The sequence below is a fragment of the Argiope bruennichi genome, chromosome 1, assembly GCF_947563725.1.
Source record: "Argiope bruennichi chromosome 1, qqArgBrue1.1, whole genome shotgun sequence".
Taxonomy (NCBI): domain Eukaryota; kingdom Metazoa; phylum Arthropoda; class Arachnida; order Araneae; family Araneidae; genus Argiope; species Argiope bruennichi.
The window spans coordinates 137,306,928-137,324,357 of NC_079151.1; the positions used below are offsets into that span (position 1 = coordinate 137,306,928).

General features: G+C 30.3%; 1 protein-coding gene across 1 annotated transcript; it reads right to left on the reverse strand.

Moving 5' to 3' along the window:
* Nucleotides 1-998: 998 nt before the first annotated feature.
* On the reverse strand, nt 999-6,867 carry LOC129969583 (venom peptide SjAPI-like). Its single transcript, XM_056084256.1, has 2 exons — nt 6,772-6,867; nt 999-1,357 (listed from the first exon to the last, which is right to left on the reverse strand). Exons 1-2 carry the CDS (start codon nt 6,824-6,826, stop codon nt 1,158-1,160), a joined length of 255 nt encoding a protein of 84 aa, XP_055940231.1. The 5' UTR covers nt 6,827-6,867; the 3' UTR covers nt 999-1,157.
* Nucleotides 6,868-17,430: the final 10,563 nt, after the last annotated feature.

Genomic DNA, 17,430 nt, shown 5'->3' on the forward strand with positions numbered 1-17,430 from the left:
AGAATTTCTTTCAGGAAAAATGCAGATTTAATCGCTTTAATTAAATGGAAATATCATTATTTTATATTATTATTATTTATATATTTTAAATATTATTATTTATATATTATTTTACATGAAGTATATACTATACAGAATGTAAATAATACTTATTATCAACCAAAAATTGGTTTACCACGCCATGAGCGAATAGGGAGAAATATATAGAACATTGCTGTTTGATATGACGATATACCAATGTCGATATATACCAAATGATATACCGATTTTCTTCTAAGATATACTAGCATTCATATGAGAAATCTGCTATATAGAATAGCAAATTAAAACAATTGAATTTTGTCTTTGGTACACTGGTAAGAACCAAGAAAAAGCATTACTCTCTGGATTGCTCTGCGATTGTCTTCCACTTCATGTTCACAACATTATTTAAATAACTATAAGGTTATAGTTGCAGGAGAATGGAGTCATGTTATGTTATATATAGAATATCGTTGATAAACCTAACATTTTCTTTTCATATAAGGCCACATTACAGTCACAAATTCAGGCACAAATAAACCAAATTTTATAATAACATGTTCCTTCATGTGGTGAAATATCAAATGAAAAGAACCAAAAATTAAGCAATAATGGACAGTCACAAAATCAGGCACAAATAAACCAAATTTTATAATAACATTTTCCTTCATGTGGGGAAATATCAAATGAAAAGAACCAAAAAAAAAATAAGCAATAGTTGACAGTCACAAATTCAGGCACAGATAAACCAAATTTTATAATAACATGTTCCTTCATGTGGTGAAATATCAAATGAAAAGAACCAAAAATTAAGCAATAATGGACAGTCACAAAATCAGGCACAAATAAACCAAATTTTATAATAACATTTTCCTTCATGTGGGGAAATATCAAATAAAAAGAACCAAAAAAATAAGCAATAGTTGACAGTCACAAATTCAGGCACAGATAAACAAAATTTTATAACATTTTCTTTCATGTGATGAAATATCAAATAAAAAGAACCAAAAAATCAATAATAAATATTTTATCTCCATAAATCGTTTTCCATTAGTTTATTTGAAAATTCTTGAATACATTCTACAGAAGATTGATACATACATTACATTGTACAGGCATCTTCCCCACATTCTACTTTAAGAGACAGGACAATTTTCTGGTTCCACACATACATTATTCTTTTCATCCAGAACAAAGCCTTCGTCACACTGACATCCAATTATGCACATCAAGAAACATCCTTCAGGAGGTGCTTTGTAGTTTGCGCATGTCAGAGCACAGGGGCTTCCACAATCACTAAAATGCTGATTAATGGGACATTCGTTTGTTTCCTGTGCTGAAACACCACAGAAGCTTATAAGAATAAAAATGAAAACATTCTTAAAATTAGTGTATTATAAGCAATTTTTTAAAAATATATATTCTGATTTTATATTTTTATAAAAGTACAATGAAACATTATCGTAAATGTGAGATTAAGTAAATCAGAATTTTAAGTAAATCAGAATTTTATCTTCTTTAGAGCATATTGCATTTCTCATGAATATTTTGGATAACTTTTTTCGATATTCATTGGGGTTTAATTACTTTAAAATATTGTTAATAATCCCTTATTATATTCCGATTTGGTTTGGACATCCATATTTCTGAGAAAAATAATACTTCTTTTCTTTTCTTTTTTTTTTTTGTATATTTATAAAATAGTGTTTATTGAGCACGCACTTTTTATAGTTTTCTAATCTTTACTATTTAAATCCGATGGTTCACCTCAGTTTTATATTATATTATTTCAGGGAGTAAAATTTGCACAAAATTTCAGAACTTTAGCGCATCAGGAAATGAATTAAAAATCGACTAAAAAATTTTGTCTTTACAAATTCCAGTATATTATATTAACTAATTGGAAGAATCAGTATCGGATTATATAGTTTTAAAAGATGGAAAAAATTATAAATATTTAATTATATTACTAAATATTGACTACTAATATTATATAGCATTGGATTGATATTTTATTATATAGATCGCAACATTGTACTTCGGTGATATTAATATTCGAAAATTAAATCTAACTACTGATTAAAATTGGAGATAAATTTCCTTCAAACATCAAAATTTAACTAATCTTTAATAGATTATTGTTTCGCTTCAATTAATTTCTTCTCTTATTACTAATGAATTTAAGGAATTTGTCTTGATATAAAATATCACGCTCCTTGGTATCAAATTTGCATATATTAACTTTAACATTTTTTTCACAATTTCTATTTAAACAGGAGATTTGAATAGTTTCAGCTTGTATCTATGTTTTGCATTTGAAATACACTATGGAAATTGAATTCTAAAGAAATTGATTTTCAAAGACAATACATAAAATGTCAGATATAAGTTTTCTTTGCTAGAGAAAGATTAAAGTTTCAATTTGAAAAAAGTGAAATAGAGTTCTTTGCATGTCATAGACAGCTCAAAGTGATTTTGATAACTTGTTTAGATAGATTAATTTCGATATATCTTTTACATAAAGTAAAAGAAGATAAAAAGTTATTTTTTAAAGCAAAACCTTTTTCAATAGCAAGGATTTTTTATAAATACACCTAATTAATTTCTTTCATTAGTTTTGATTTGTTTTACTAAAAATAAATAATTAAAAAATATCTAAGGTATTTTATTCTAAGCCGGATGGGTTTAAAAACCGGAACAAAAGATGGAAAAGCAGGATATGTACAAACTTATCCAAGTTGTCTGTTCACTTCAGGCAAAACACATTAAGAAGAATAATAGATCATGATATTAAATCTAGAATTATCTAGAATTTTCAGTGTCGTAAATCCATCATTTATCAAAAACTCAAAATTTAGACTTTAGCTTACAGTAATCCCGATATCTGAACGTTTTTCGTTGGAAAATTTTCAATGTTTTAACGTTATGCGATATTCAGCCGCTTAATAAAAATGTGTGTAGTGATTGCGTTGTAATAAATAAATTATTAAATAAAATAAGATAAATAATAATAAAACATAAAATAAAATATTAAACAAAATAAAATAAAAATAAAATAAAAAAAATAAAAAAAATTATTCAATTAAAGTTGAATTTTAAAGCTAAGATTTTGAATTAACAATGCATAAATTTTTTGCATCTATTTAATATTTTTAAATATTGTGTAATATTGCTGATATATTATATGACAGTCCTCTTCTTTATTCTAAATAATATTCAATTTTTCCTAAAAAATACTTTACTATATTTTTCTATAAATGAAGAACATGAAAATGGTTGAATGAAATAAAACTTGCAAAAATTGCAACTAATTATTGGTATATCTGATATCATTTACAACCGTGCTGTATTCGACTCATTCAACTTCATAGTCACATAGCAAGACAATTAAGCATTTCACTTGAAACTGCACGTTGGAATGTATTCTAGTACCATTGAAAACTCATTCGTATTTAGAAGCAATTTGTGAATAGATAATATATATTGTTTTTAGCAGTTGCACAGCATAATAGAAAGACGATTTCCAAACGAAAAACCTTTTTTTTTATATTCCGTTTAATAAAATAAAGTTATTCAAAAAAAAGACTTAAAAATTCCAAAGAATTGTTAGAACTTTGAATTATAGCATGTATTCCAGGAATTAATAGTGATTCATAAGCGATGATACTGGCCTTTGTCACCCATTTCTTTGCCCTGAAAGCTGAAAAATGAAGTTTTTTTTATCCAACTGCAGACCCCCTTCCCCGGGAGGCACCTCGAAATGAGGATGAAAAGCTTCCGGCATGGTGTTTGATTCTCGCCATTCTGGAAAAAGTGGGGATCTGGCTCCTCCCATCGAGGACGGGACGTACTTCCTAAGGGAAGGGTTTTACCGTGGCCGGTGATGGCCTTTTCCAAACATAGTTCCCTCTATTGCTGCTGTAGCGGCTGCCCAATCGTTCCATTTTTTACCCATCTGACTTCGAGGTTGGTTTTAGAGTCAGTGATATATCCAACGGTAGAATCCCCCCGGATGCATCTCGTAATTGAGGATGAGAAACTTCCAGCATGGTGGATGGTTCTCGCCACCCTGGTGGGTACACGAAAAGGTGGAGATCTGGCTCTTCCCATCGTACTTCCTTAGGGAAGAGTTATACCGTGGCCGGTGATGACCCTTAGGACTCAATCACTGTTCTCGCTAGTGTTGCTGTAGCAGCGGTCTGGTCATTTAATATCTATCCGTCTGCTTTCGAGAGTTAGTGTTATGACTAGGAGACTAGTCATAACACTAACTCTCGAAACTAGTCGGAGAGTTAGTGTTATGACTAGGGCGGTTACAATTTTTAGAACAACTTTGGGGCTATTTAATAAATATTTGAAATGTAAGGACTGTAACATTTAAATGTTAATATTTAAATATAAATGTTTCATCTGATAACTTTTTTTTTGGACTATAAGTATCTGCATCGGGATTAGATTTCCAAGGTAGAAAAGCTTTGCTTAAAATTTCCAGATTTGTTTGCAGGTTTATCCAAATTTTTCCAGGTCAAACTTCTAGATATTCCAGGATAATTTTTGTTTTTCATTCCTCTTTTATTAATTTAAAGAGGTCATCAATCATGATGGGTTTTCACTAAGAAATAACTTTTTTTCAGAAGACTAAAGGCAAAGGTATACATGAAATATTTATATGTCATAATTTAAAAAAAACATTAATGCTTTTCGTAGTATGATTTGTAGCTTTGTCTTGATAAAGCTTCAGTCTAGAATAAATATATTTCTTCTGTAAATATAACATAAAGTTTCTACAGCTGATGATTGGGTAACATTTCGATTGAAAATCATGTGATGGTTTTGTGTCTTACAACAAAATTTCATTGTAAGTAAATAATACTCAAAGAAGACAGAAGCTCAATCTATGTAAGCAAAATTATTATGTGTAATGTAAAAACTTAACGAACAACCTCAAATCTAGTTTTATTTCAAATTTATTTTTTGAGATAATAACGTTAAGACGAGGAGAATTCAAATAAGAAACTATTCTGTGCCTGAAATAGAGACATAAAAAATTTGTTCAATATTTGGATATATGTGTATGCATATTTATTATACACTAGTCTCCTTTCCCGACCAGCTTATAAGTTGAAGATATTTGCAATATTTAATTTCAGTTAAATCGTTTAGATATAATTTCATGTCCTTGATGCCATGAAATTGTCACGCATTGAAGTAATGCTAGCTTAATTGTCTTATTGCTTAATTGTTTTGTTTATTGTGTGTGTAAAAACTTCCTAATGGAGACCAGTGCCATAACATTATAGCATTATTAAAACTCTAATTGTCCGTATAATATTTGCGGTATTATAGCTTTATTTTTTAAATTCATATTCTAAGAAAGGCTGATATTAAACATAATATTCAGCAATGGACGAAAGTCAATCGATTGAAAATTTGATGAAACAATGAAAAAAATGGTTAGAATTTCTGGACAACAATGTAATCTTTTGTTAGAAATTACGCCAAAAATATTTATAGAAAAAATTATTATAATTCAGGAAACATTTGTAAGATTTTTAAATTAATATCCTTAAAGAGACATTTTTAAAGAAAACTGAAATGGATAAAATTGATTTTTGTGCAATAATATATACGGAAGTTGTAGCGGAAAAAATGATAAAATTCAGATTAATTTCTAATTACTTAAATTGTCTTTATGATGAAACCAATTTAGTTGCCTTGCAATTTATTTCGAATAAATTACAATTTTAAAAAAATGCTATTTGTGTAATTTTAACTACATTTTATGGTTGCCATGGAATTTAAATCGGTTTTTATTTTTGTCATTAAATATTTAATCTTGTAACTTTCTGACATTATTGACAGAAAACAAAGAAAGAAAAATTCTGAAACTACATTCGTAGTTTACCTACGTAAGGAATCCGAAAATAATATTACATCATCACAAAAGGCAACTTGTTATTTGAAATTGATTGCCCAGATACTTAAAATTTAAAGGCATTCTAATACCCGGGATTCGTACCCATAAGGAAGATTCATGTGCAAAATAAAAAGGTTTATGACAATTACAATAAGTCTGTCTTAATGATATGACATCATTAAAGCTTCAATGGAAGAACATCTATTTCTATATTAATAGCTCATTTAATCTTTAATGATTCGGCAAATTTAATCTTTAATTATTAAGCACGAAAATGTAATAAAATTAAACACGATTATCATATATAGCGAGTCATCTGGTTGACAAAGTGAGTTGTAAAAACTGAGACTAGCCCAAATATGATGAGTTCAGCAATAGTGCCAAAGCAAGATTAAGTACTTTCCGAGTAGCAGAATATTTCGTTAGCCTCTTCATCATAAAAAAATAATTAAAAAAGGAAATAAATCTGTATTTCTAATTTCTTCATTAAAGTCTCTGAAATGAGAGATGTTCTATTTATATCACCTTTTATCCTCCATTTCCCCAATTCTTTTTATATAAAAAAGAACATTTCATTCACAAACCAGCAAAATTCTATCAACATTCAAGGATATAAAAGATCAATCAAAACCTTAAAGAACTCGAATATTTAAAGAATCTATTTAATTTAATATAATTTCTACAGCTATATTATTTGTATATTCGGTTTTAAATTTTTAAAAGATCACTTATTGACTTTCCACATTTCCGTCTTTCTTTCAACAACAAAGCAATACATATAGGATACATATCAATTAGTATTACATATAACGCATTTGATTAGGATTACTTACCTTCTGCTTGACAGAAGGCCATTCCCAAAATTGCAACTACAAGGATAAGCGTCATCTTTTCTTGAAATTCTTTTTAAAACTTAAAATACAGTAAGATCAGCGCATTCAATGTTTTCTTTTCTAATGATTGCGCATTTCAGTTTTATATTTACTGGAAACTGACTAATTATTTCCGAATTTTGCAAGCAAAAATTTTAACTAAAGAAAGTAAAAGCACTAATGAAGGATTGCGCTACGGAATTCTATATTTGAATGTAGCGTTTATGTGAAGAAAGAAAACCGTTATTGTGAAATTCATTGTGGATTAATGAAGACGATCATTTCACACAGAAGTCATTAGCGATTTCAATGTGCCAATGTCCGATATATTGAAAAACAAATATTCCGAATCAAATATTCATTCTCTAAATTAAATAAATAAATAAAAATGAACCACATGCGGCATAAATTTACGCAACTTCGGAAATTTATAATCTCAAAACTAAATGCAAGGAAAAAAATTTCGATTTGCACGCATACTATCAAAAGGATCTGAATATTTTTCTGGATATAAAAATTATATTTGAAAAGTAACCGAAAGAGACGCTCAAACGCCATATTGAGGCATTTAATGTGAATCAATTAGTATATTAAAATGCCTGGCTGCAAATATATTTGTTATTAGATCCCGTCAACATGCTATCATTATTGTATCGAGTATTACTAGTTAAACAGTTCTCACAGAGATAGGACAGAAGACACAATAAAGGCCTATTTCATTGAGCATAATACTCAATTTGTATTCCATATTTTAAAGAAATGGAAAATCATGCATGAAGTGGCAGACCATCCTTGAGCGTAGACATATATTATAAAATGTGCTATGGAAGAATTGGCAGCCGATACATCAACAGAAAGTAACAGAGCTTGAAAATAATAAGGATTCCGGGGTAGTTGATATGAAGCATTCTTGAATCTCTATAAGACACAGGTACGTTACGAGTTTTTAATGGCGGTGTATCTAGAGCAGTAATTCCCGACCCATGGTCGGCGAGAGCTTCAGAAATGATCTGCGGGGATTCTGGCAGCACATATTTAACCCGAAACTGGAAAAAAGAATCTCCTCACGCGGGCAGAGACATGGAGTCAAAATGACTCCATTATTATTTTTCTTTTTTGTCTTTTGTAACCAGCATTGAAATTTATTTTGGAAACACAATACATTCTGGAAATCATGTAGTTACCAAAAATATTAAACATATTAATATTAAAAATGTAAAATAAATAGTAATAATAATAATACAATAAATCCTTAATATTATGCTTTGGAAAGATTTATAAGAAAAATATAAACTATCTTTTAATGATTATTACGGAATTGCACTAATCTTAATAGCTGTTAGAATTTAACAAACAAAAATGAAGAATGCAATATTTTAAAATATTATTTTAGGAATATTTCTTTGTTCTTTTGTATTATTCAAATTGAAAGCAGTTTCAGAGACGTGAGATCAATAATTCCGTAAATAACTACAAAAGCTTTGATAAAAAATAACTAGGTTATTCGCATGTGTTCATATGTAGATTTTTGCCATTATACTATTGAAAGAACAACTTAAAAGTAGTGAGGAGATGATTGTATACAGGGACAAAATACCAAGTGATAATCAGAGCAAATGAACTACTCTGAGTCATTTTGACTTCCTTCTCCAGTTACGGGTGAAAAAAAAAATTAGCAAGTAAATGCATCATAGAGGCATTTCAAAATAGACTTCCTTAACATTATAATTTTCAAAAATTTCTCGGTAAAAATTCTTGTGTCACTCTTTACCAGGGGATATTCCATGCCTTCTTCAACCTTCTAGGGATAGTCCTCACATAGTTCAGTTTTTCATTTAATAATCCACAGGATTTTGAGGGTCAGGGTCGGAAACCACTGACCAAGAGCTACTAAAATTTATCTTACTTTTTGGGTAATGATAGTATACTAAGAAAAGGATTATTAAAATTTTAATTATGGTTTTAATTAACTAAAAATTAAATCTAATGGTATCATTAGGACAAAAATATTGGAAAAAAACCAATTTTACATTCATTTAAAATTAAAAAAAATAGTCTTTAATTAATGCTAGTTTTATTTTTGTTTAATTTATTCTTCAGTTTTAATAACTCTGTTTTCAAAATAAATATTTAGCATTTTTTTTTCACAATGCGTTTTTTTGTGAAACCGCGTGGAATATAGCAAATTAGAGAATAGCCAGTGGAGATATTTTAATAATTCTCTTGCGATTGAGCTGAAATAGATATGACAATTTTCTGTTTATTAAAAATAAGTCTTTAAGATACTTCGGAACTTTGATTATTAACTTTAAACCATTATCTGCAAAACATCTTTAGTTTGGCATTTTTCTATAATTTGCATGACCTGAAAATCCTTCAGATCACGTAAATGATAAAATAGTTTGAAAGCATTTTTTCTAATGCACTTAAACACAAATAGGTCGTAGAAAAATGTTATTGTGCTACGATTTTCTGTCAAAAAGCTTCCGGTTTCTCGTTTTATTTTCTTTATCATTTGAAATCTCCGTTTCTAGAAAATATCTCGACTCGGATAAATAAAAGATAGCATACGCATATCTGGCTTTTTAAATACTATTTTTTTCTCTTTTATCTTTTATGGAGAACCACAGACTGTCTTTCCGTTAAGTACATCTGGAGATAAAATTTCAGTCTAGAATTCGTTTCCGCTTCCCATTTCAATGATAAGTTTTGCATACATTGTTTGCGGATTTACCTAAGAACTTTTTATCTTAAAGGGAAAAAGAATATTTTAATATTCCTCACTTTAATAGCAGACCTAAATTTTTTAATGAAAAATTAGGTATTAAAGCAAAAATATCAATTGTTAGATACCTTAAATATAATAATAAATTAAAATTTAAATCAAGGCAAGACATATTTTAATTTATAATGAGAGTTTGTGTGTGTTCGTTTTTATTGTAATTTAGTTTTCCTAGCGCGGAAATATTTCATTCTTTTTTATTTATAAATCCTCCTTATTTCAGCGCTTCAAGTTTACATAATACTTTAATCCTCTAGATAATAAATATATTTTCCCCTATATATAAAATACCTTAAAATATATTGATTCCCTTTGATGAAAAATATATAAAAAACACCTTAAAATATATCGATCCCCCTTGATGAAAAAAATATATAAAACACCTTAAAATACCGGGTGTCCCATAAATTTGTAAATACTTTAAAAATTCATAAAAATTGAAGGAATAAGTATATTTTAATGCGTTTTGCGAAACTGTTATTCTCATGAAGGGGAACTTTTTTTCATACAAAAAAAAAAAAAAAGAAATAGTTCAAAAATTTGTCGATAGAGGGCTCTAAACACAAGCAAAACATACAATTCTACGGGAAAAAAACTTTTATTTGCATGCAAGCAATTGTTTATATGCGTATCACACCAGTACTACAGTACTTGTTCTATGTGTCCGCCATCACCACAAATAACAGTTTGGAAGCGGGAGACAACAGTGGTAACTGCATCATACAGCATATCCGGGTGAATGCATGAGATTTCGTGGCGAATGGCTTCCTTTAGCTGCACTAACGAAGTTGGCCTATGGCGGTACACCCGAGACTTAAGGTAACCCCATAGCCAAAAATCAAGGGGTGTTAAATCTGGTGAGTGTGGGGGCCATGCATGTGTAAAGTGACGGCTGATTATCCGTTCTTCAGTAAAAGTTCTTCTCAAAAATGCCTTCATTTCGGTGTCGATGTGAGGAGGTGCCCCGTCTTGCATGAATGTCACTGTGTCAAGGACATCGTGTTCCAGTAAGGACTGTATCACTTCCTTCTGTAACATTTCCAAGTAACTTGTTCCATTAACTGAACATGTTTTCCATCCTGCACATTCCATCCTGCTTTTTTACAGGACTTTTCAAAGAAAAAAGGGCCTACAATAATGGATGCAGTGAAACCACACCAAACAGTAACCCGTGGTGAATGCAGGGGCTTCTCAGTGTAAGCATGTGGATTCTCATGTGCTCATATTCTACAGTTATGGGTATTAACTGCTCCATGCAAAGCAAAATGAGCCTCATCTGTCCACAATATTTTCAGCAGCCATTGCCGATCATCTTCAATTTTCGCCAAAGCCCAATTTGAGAATTCCAATCTCTTAGCTGTATCATTTGGTAAGAGCTGATGTAGCGATTGCAATTTGTATGGGTACAATTGCAATACACCATGAAGGATACGGTACACCGAAGTCTTTGGTATACCAGTTATTCGTGCCAGTGACTGCACTTGTAGACTGTTCCCTTAGCGTGTCCATTTGCGAAGAGACATCGGGGGTACGGACTGTTGTTAAACGAGGTGCACCACTGCGTGGCCGATGACACAAACTTCCAGTTTCTTCGAAACGTCGTTCTAGGGAAACAAGTCCAGCAGGAGTGATCGGACCTGAACCTTTCTTCAATCTTTTCTGGGTCCTAAACTTTCATAAGGCTTCAGCCGCCGATTCGTTGCTGACATAAAACAACTTTACCAATAGTGCCTATTCCACCAGTGTCAACATCTTAATACAAACTGTTAGGAAATTTCGGCATTAAGGTTATAAATTCCAAATTATTTTTTCTCCCGTACTTTATTGAAAAAATGATGCAATGCATTTTGAACGTCATTAGTATGAATAAATCACTTCACGTGACATTAAACATTTAACTATTTAATCGGTATCGCATCTGATATTTATGTAACCTAGCAACTGTAGCTAATATAAAAATTTTAGAATTAAGACATGAGATAAATACGTGTCGTTATGTTTGCAAGATGTTTTGGTTCAGTATTGGTCTCAGGTCCTGTAATGACCGTTTATGTTTTTATAAGTTTTCCCCGTCATATCTGTAAATAGTCCATCATGTGTTCAATTCTATTTCCTCGTAATAAATTGTATTTAAATTAAACCTTTCCTTTTGTCGGACCCAATCTTTGGAGACTTTATGTGTCATCATTTCCACTGCAATACTCTAATATCAAATGGCTCCCAGCCGTTTTATAAAATATCATTGTAACACAAACTTTATGCAAACGTTTAGAAATGATGTGTCAATCGCTCACTCTGCCTTTCATAAGACTTTAATTTGCATATTTCCACTGATTTGCTTGTGTGCAGCGCCCTCTATTGACAAATTTTTGAATTATTTTTTTTCTGTATAAAAAAAATCTCCCTTCATGAGAATAATAGTTTCGCAAACCGCATTCAAATATACCCAGTCCTTCAATTTTTATGAATTTTTAAAGTATTTACAAATTTATGGGACACCCGGTATATTGATTCCCCTTGATGAAAAATATATTCTTATGAACCAAAAAACTGCATTTATAAAACAGTGTTCTTGCTATTTTATATAATTTATTATAAAATATATGTCATGATTGAATTATTTTATAAATTCAGTGAAATCTTGTGATTAGTTTTTCTCGCATTCATTATCTGATAAACAAAAATTTATACGGAGTCACGTGGTGTAACTTTGAAGAATATAGTCAATTAATTATGCCAATGCTAAAACTAAGAATATTAGTTGAATAATTAAGTTTTGAAAGTGTATTGTTTTCAAGAGCATACAACTGTATAAAATGAGGAATTTTAACTACTACAAATTATGTGGAAATTAAACGAAATTCCATCTGTGCAAAAATGAAACAAACGCTACAGCATATAGAAAGAAGGTTTCATCGATGCTTTTTACAGATTTTTAAAATATTTCTCTCAGAACAAAATATGTTTGAAAGTATACTTGTTGAATAGTTCTAATATATCATTACTTGCTATCAAATATTTTAATATTTGCTCAATTAAAACAAACTAAAAATTCAACATATGATACTGTTGGAAAAAAATGCAGTCACCGTTTTTTTTAAATTTATGTATTGATTTATTCGTATTCGAAGTTTAGAACAAGAAAGTATTATAAACTGTAAAAAAAATCTTCAAGAAGCTAACGAATTCTTCGGATTTTCCTGAATCTGAAAAATACATTTTGAGTGTTTATGAACTATGTCCGTTTTTGAACACTATTTACAACTTGAAAATGTTTTGTGCTAGATGAGTAGAATTTTCTATATCGTCTTTATACCAAATTGGAAGACTTCTGTCAACTTTTGAACAAAATCTTTTCTCAGGAAGTTTGTCTGTTCGACTGCCTAAAGAAATTTAGTATCATAACTGCAAAAAAAAAAAAAAAAAAAAAAAGCCAGTCCATTGTCTGTTGACTTGTACTTTGACATATAAGTAAAAGCGATAACGCAAAAACGCATTGATTTAAATCAATAAAATTTGTTATGTGATTTTGTAACTGCGATTGTAATTCTTCCATTAGATTTTAGTTCCAATTAATCGGAAAAAGCGCCACATAAATTGAGAGTACACCTTACTTTTATTTGATAAATCCGACTTTCAATATAAATAACACATTACCGGGAAGTGCAGACATGTTTTTATTTTTACACATAACAAATGGTTTAATTTAGAGTAAAAATAAAGAAAAATCAATCAAAAACTTCTAAATTGAAAAGTTTCAGAAGCATTTTAAATTAACATACGTAGAATTTTGCCTCAAAAAATTGAGAATACACCAATGAAACATTTGCAATATCACACATAGAAACAAAGTGTCACCATTAAGTTGCATGTCTTTTGGCTCTTATAATGGTCTTTAAATGTGATGGTACCGATTCGACCAATTTTTGGTGGCATCTGAAGATATTTTTCCCCATTCTTCTTGCAACACTTATTTTAAATGGGTTTTGTTTCTAATTTTGTGGTTTTGAATCACTTTTTAGTATGGCCCATGAGTATTCCATGGCATTGATGTCGGGGTACTGTGGTGGTGTGTGTAACTGCTGTTTACAATGAATAAGACACCATATTTTGACGTTACGTGTATTCGGTTTGTAGTCACTGCTCTGCTGGAAAATGGAATTTCCATATAAACCCAAATTTTTAACACTTTCCTTTAGATTGCTGCGACCATATGGTTCTTCCAACTTGCTGCAGAAACTTCTCAAATCATAGGCAAGTGTAAGTGTTGAAACTATGCGAAATGCCATTAGACAAGCTGGATATAAAAGTCGCATTATTAGAGAGAAACCGTTCATCAGCTTGCAAATTCAGATAACGCATTCAAAGTTTGCAAAAACTCATCAATTGAAGACCAATAACTTTTGAAATAAAGTTATATTTAGTAATGAAAGAAAACTCAATATTTCTGCCAATGACAGCCATCGTACTATATGAAAAAAGCCTAATACTGCTTTGGATCCAAAAAGTTTACGTCCTGCAGTTAAACATGATGGTGACTCCGTCATGATTTGAGGTTGCATGGCTTCATCCGGGGTAGAAAATTTAATTTTTATAGTGGCATTATAAACAATATGGTTTACTTGGATATACTTCGTAGAAATCTAAAGGTTAGTGCTAAAAATGTGGGTTTAGATGGAAATTTTAGTTTCCAGCCCAAACAGAATGCACGTAACGTCAAAATATGATGTCTTTTTCATTTTAAACAGCAGTTATACACACCACCACATTACCCCGACATCAATACCACTGAATATCTGTGGGAACTCGAAGCAGTGATCCAAAAACACAGAATTAAAAACAAAGGCCATTTAAAACAAGTGGTGCCAGAAGAATGGGGTAAAATATCTTCAGATACCACTAAAAATTGGTCGAATCGATACCACGACATTTAGAGGCCATTATAAAAGCCAAAAGACGTGCAACAAAATACTGACATGTTATTTCTATGCGAAGAATTTCATTGGTGTATTCTCAATTTTTTGAGGCAAAATTCTGCATATATTTATTTAAAATGCTTCTAAAACTTTTCAATTTAGAAGCTGTTCTTTGATTTTTCTTTATTTTTACTCTAAATTAAACCATTTGTTACGTGTAAAAATAAAAACATGTTTGCACTTCCCGGCAATGTGTTATTTATATTGAAAGTCGGATTTATCAAGTAAAAGTCAATTTTTTGAGCCACTGTACATATTTGGTATTCTGGTACTTGTGTAGTGAATCTGGTACTAATGATTAATCACCAAAAAAATTCACTAGAGAACATTAATTGGTCGTTTCGAAATCATCGTTTGCCGATGTTATGCTGTTAATAATACGCAAGTAACGATTTTCTTTTCTATAATACGAAGCTCACAACGCTCTTATGTGAAACTCTGAATATAAAAATATAAGCATTTATGAAATTTATGATTTTTTCCCAAATCCGCAATTTTATACTGGAAGATGGGTAACACGTTTATTATGCAGTACTTCAGAAAGTTTCGGAAATGCCCATTGCAAGCCCCACAAGCAAAAGCTCACAGCAAGCGAATCGGACCCATTTCCGCTTGCTATGAAGACAGTTGCACACATCTCATTTTTCCTTATTTCAAAGCAAACATTGTGAACATGTGCAATAAAAACCAACGAAATTTTTTCGCTCCGAAACTTTATCGCATATTCTTCAATAAAGGAGGCCTTATCCCCCTTCTTTCGCATAAAATTGTGGGCCTTGGTCGAACGTCAAATGCTTTGCATGTCATTGGTGAACAAGTTCCTAAATGACCATCTTTGGCGAAAATATAGCAGCTTCATTGCATATGTCGTGATGATATGTATTTTGGGTGTCATTGTTTCAGCAAACTGACATTAAAAGTTTGACACAAAACTACAATTGTTGTCACAAGAAACATACCAAAATCCATTTCATTGCATTTATAGATTACTGGATTTACATGTATGCGAAAAATTAGACCGAAAGATGACTAACTATTTGACGGATTCGGTTCAAAACTGGATAAATATCTATATTTTAGATGTCAAAATAAGGCACCTTTATCCACCTAGCTCTTTCCATTTTGTTGGTACTGAGTGAACCTCTACTCGAACAGCCAGTTAGATAGATTTGCTGTGAATGGGTTTCATTCAAAATTTGATAAAAATCTATAAATTTGATGACAATATCATATACCAAATTTCAACTGTCTTTTGCAAATCATTTTTGAGTTATCACGTACACAGATATGCAGACACAATGCAAAATATACATTTTTCTTCTCAAAGAGGTCTGAAATGCGCAGATTCGTCAAACACTCGAATTCGGATATCGTCAAGTCTATAGATTTAGCCCAGAATTTGGCATAGGTTACAACAATTAGAGGAATGACACCAATCAGATTTCATTTATTTAACTCATTGGATTTTTCTGTACTCACAAATTTAAAGACCGACAGACGTCATTGCTTTGATGGATGGGATTCAAGATTGATAAAGGTTTATAATGATCAACCGATTTTAATTTGATCTTTTTATCTTTTTTTTAGTCACCGATTTCACACGAATGTGGACGTGAGTACAGACAGATAATGCAAATAGGATTAATACTTTCCCTAACTGATTGTTGCAAATGGATGTTTATAAGAAACTTTTCAATATCAAATTCCTAATATAGCACTCCTTCTGAATATGAATAGCAAAGAATTAAAACGAATTATGATATTTATAGAAAAAGATGAAAATGCGGAAAATTAGGGAACATACATGATGTAATAAAAAATGGCATGCATGCATATGCACCATTTTCCTTCGTCTTTTAGCCAAATAACAGCAATGACTTGATGCATGTGAATAGAGTTGTTGCTCCAGATAAAAATTTCAAGGAAAGGATTTAATCGGCTTTAAAATTGAGACATAGTTTCTCCTTATTACTTTAATATTTTTTCTCATTATTGACATAGTGAAAGACAGAGTATTATAATTGAACTGAGAGGGACACGGTTTTATTATTATTCCCAGATGAAAATAAGTTCAGTCTTCCTTGGTTTATAAATGCCACTATAGGGAATTATTTGGAAAAAATAAAGTTAGAATATAGATTATGGAAAAATGTTGCATATTATTCATCAATTAATGAGCATTAATGAATGCGTATTGCGAGCAATGATTTCAGTATGCATTCATAATGAATGCATATTGCGCAAATCAATTCAGATGTGCGTAACATTTATTTATTCTCTGCATTTAATTTTTTCAATATAAGTTTACTTGTTTGCAAAGGATATTTTAATTTAGTTAATTTTTTTCATTAGCAGATTTTATTTATTGTGCTTTCTTTAATCAATTCCTGTATTTAATTTTTTTTTTTTTTTTTTTGCTTTTCTGTTAGAATGTTTCGGTCATATTAAAAATAATGACGTAAGTGCTTTTCTATGTGTCATTTAAATTGGAACTGAATGATTAAGAGAAAAATTATGCTGTAGCTTAATTACAACATTATTTAATCATCATATGTTTCTTAAATAATTATTATTCTGGAAATCTGATATTTTTACTTTTAAAGTTTTCAATTTTAAAAAAATGTCTTAAAAAACAATAAGATAATGAAACAGAACACTGAAAAGAACTTATTAAGAATTGTAATGGGATTTGATAACAAATATATATTTTTAATAATGATTGTTTTTCTAGTCTCATATATATATAATGTGGGAAACATTAACTTCAAAAAAACTTTCGGAAAACTCCTATCTAATGTGCTGCCCTATTTCAATGGCAAATAAAAGACAATACATAATTATACTCTTTTAGCAATAAAAAAG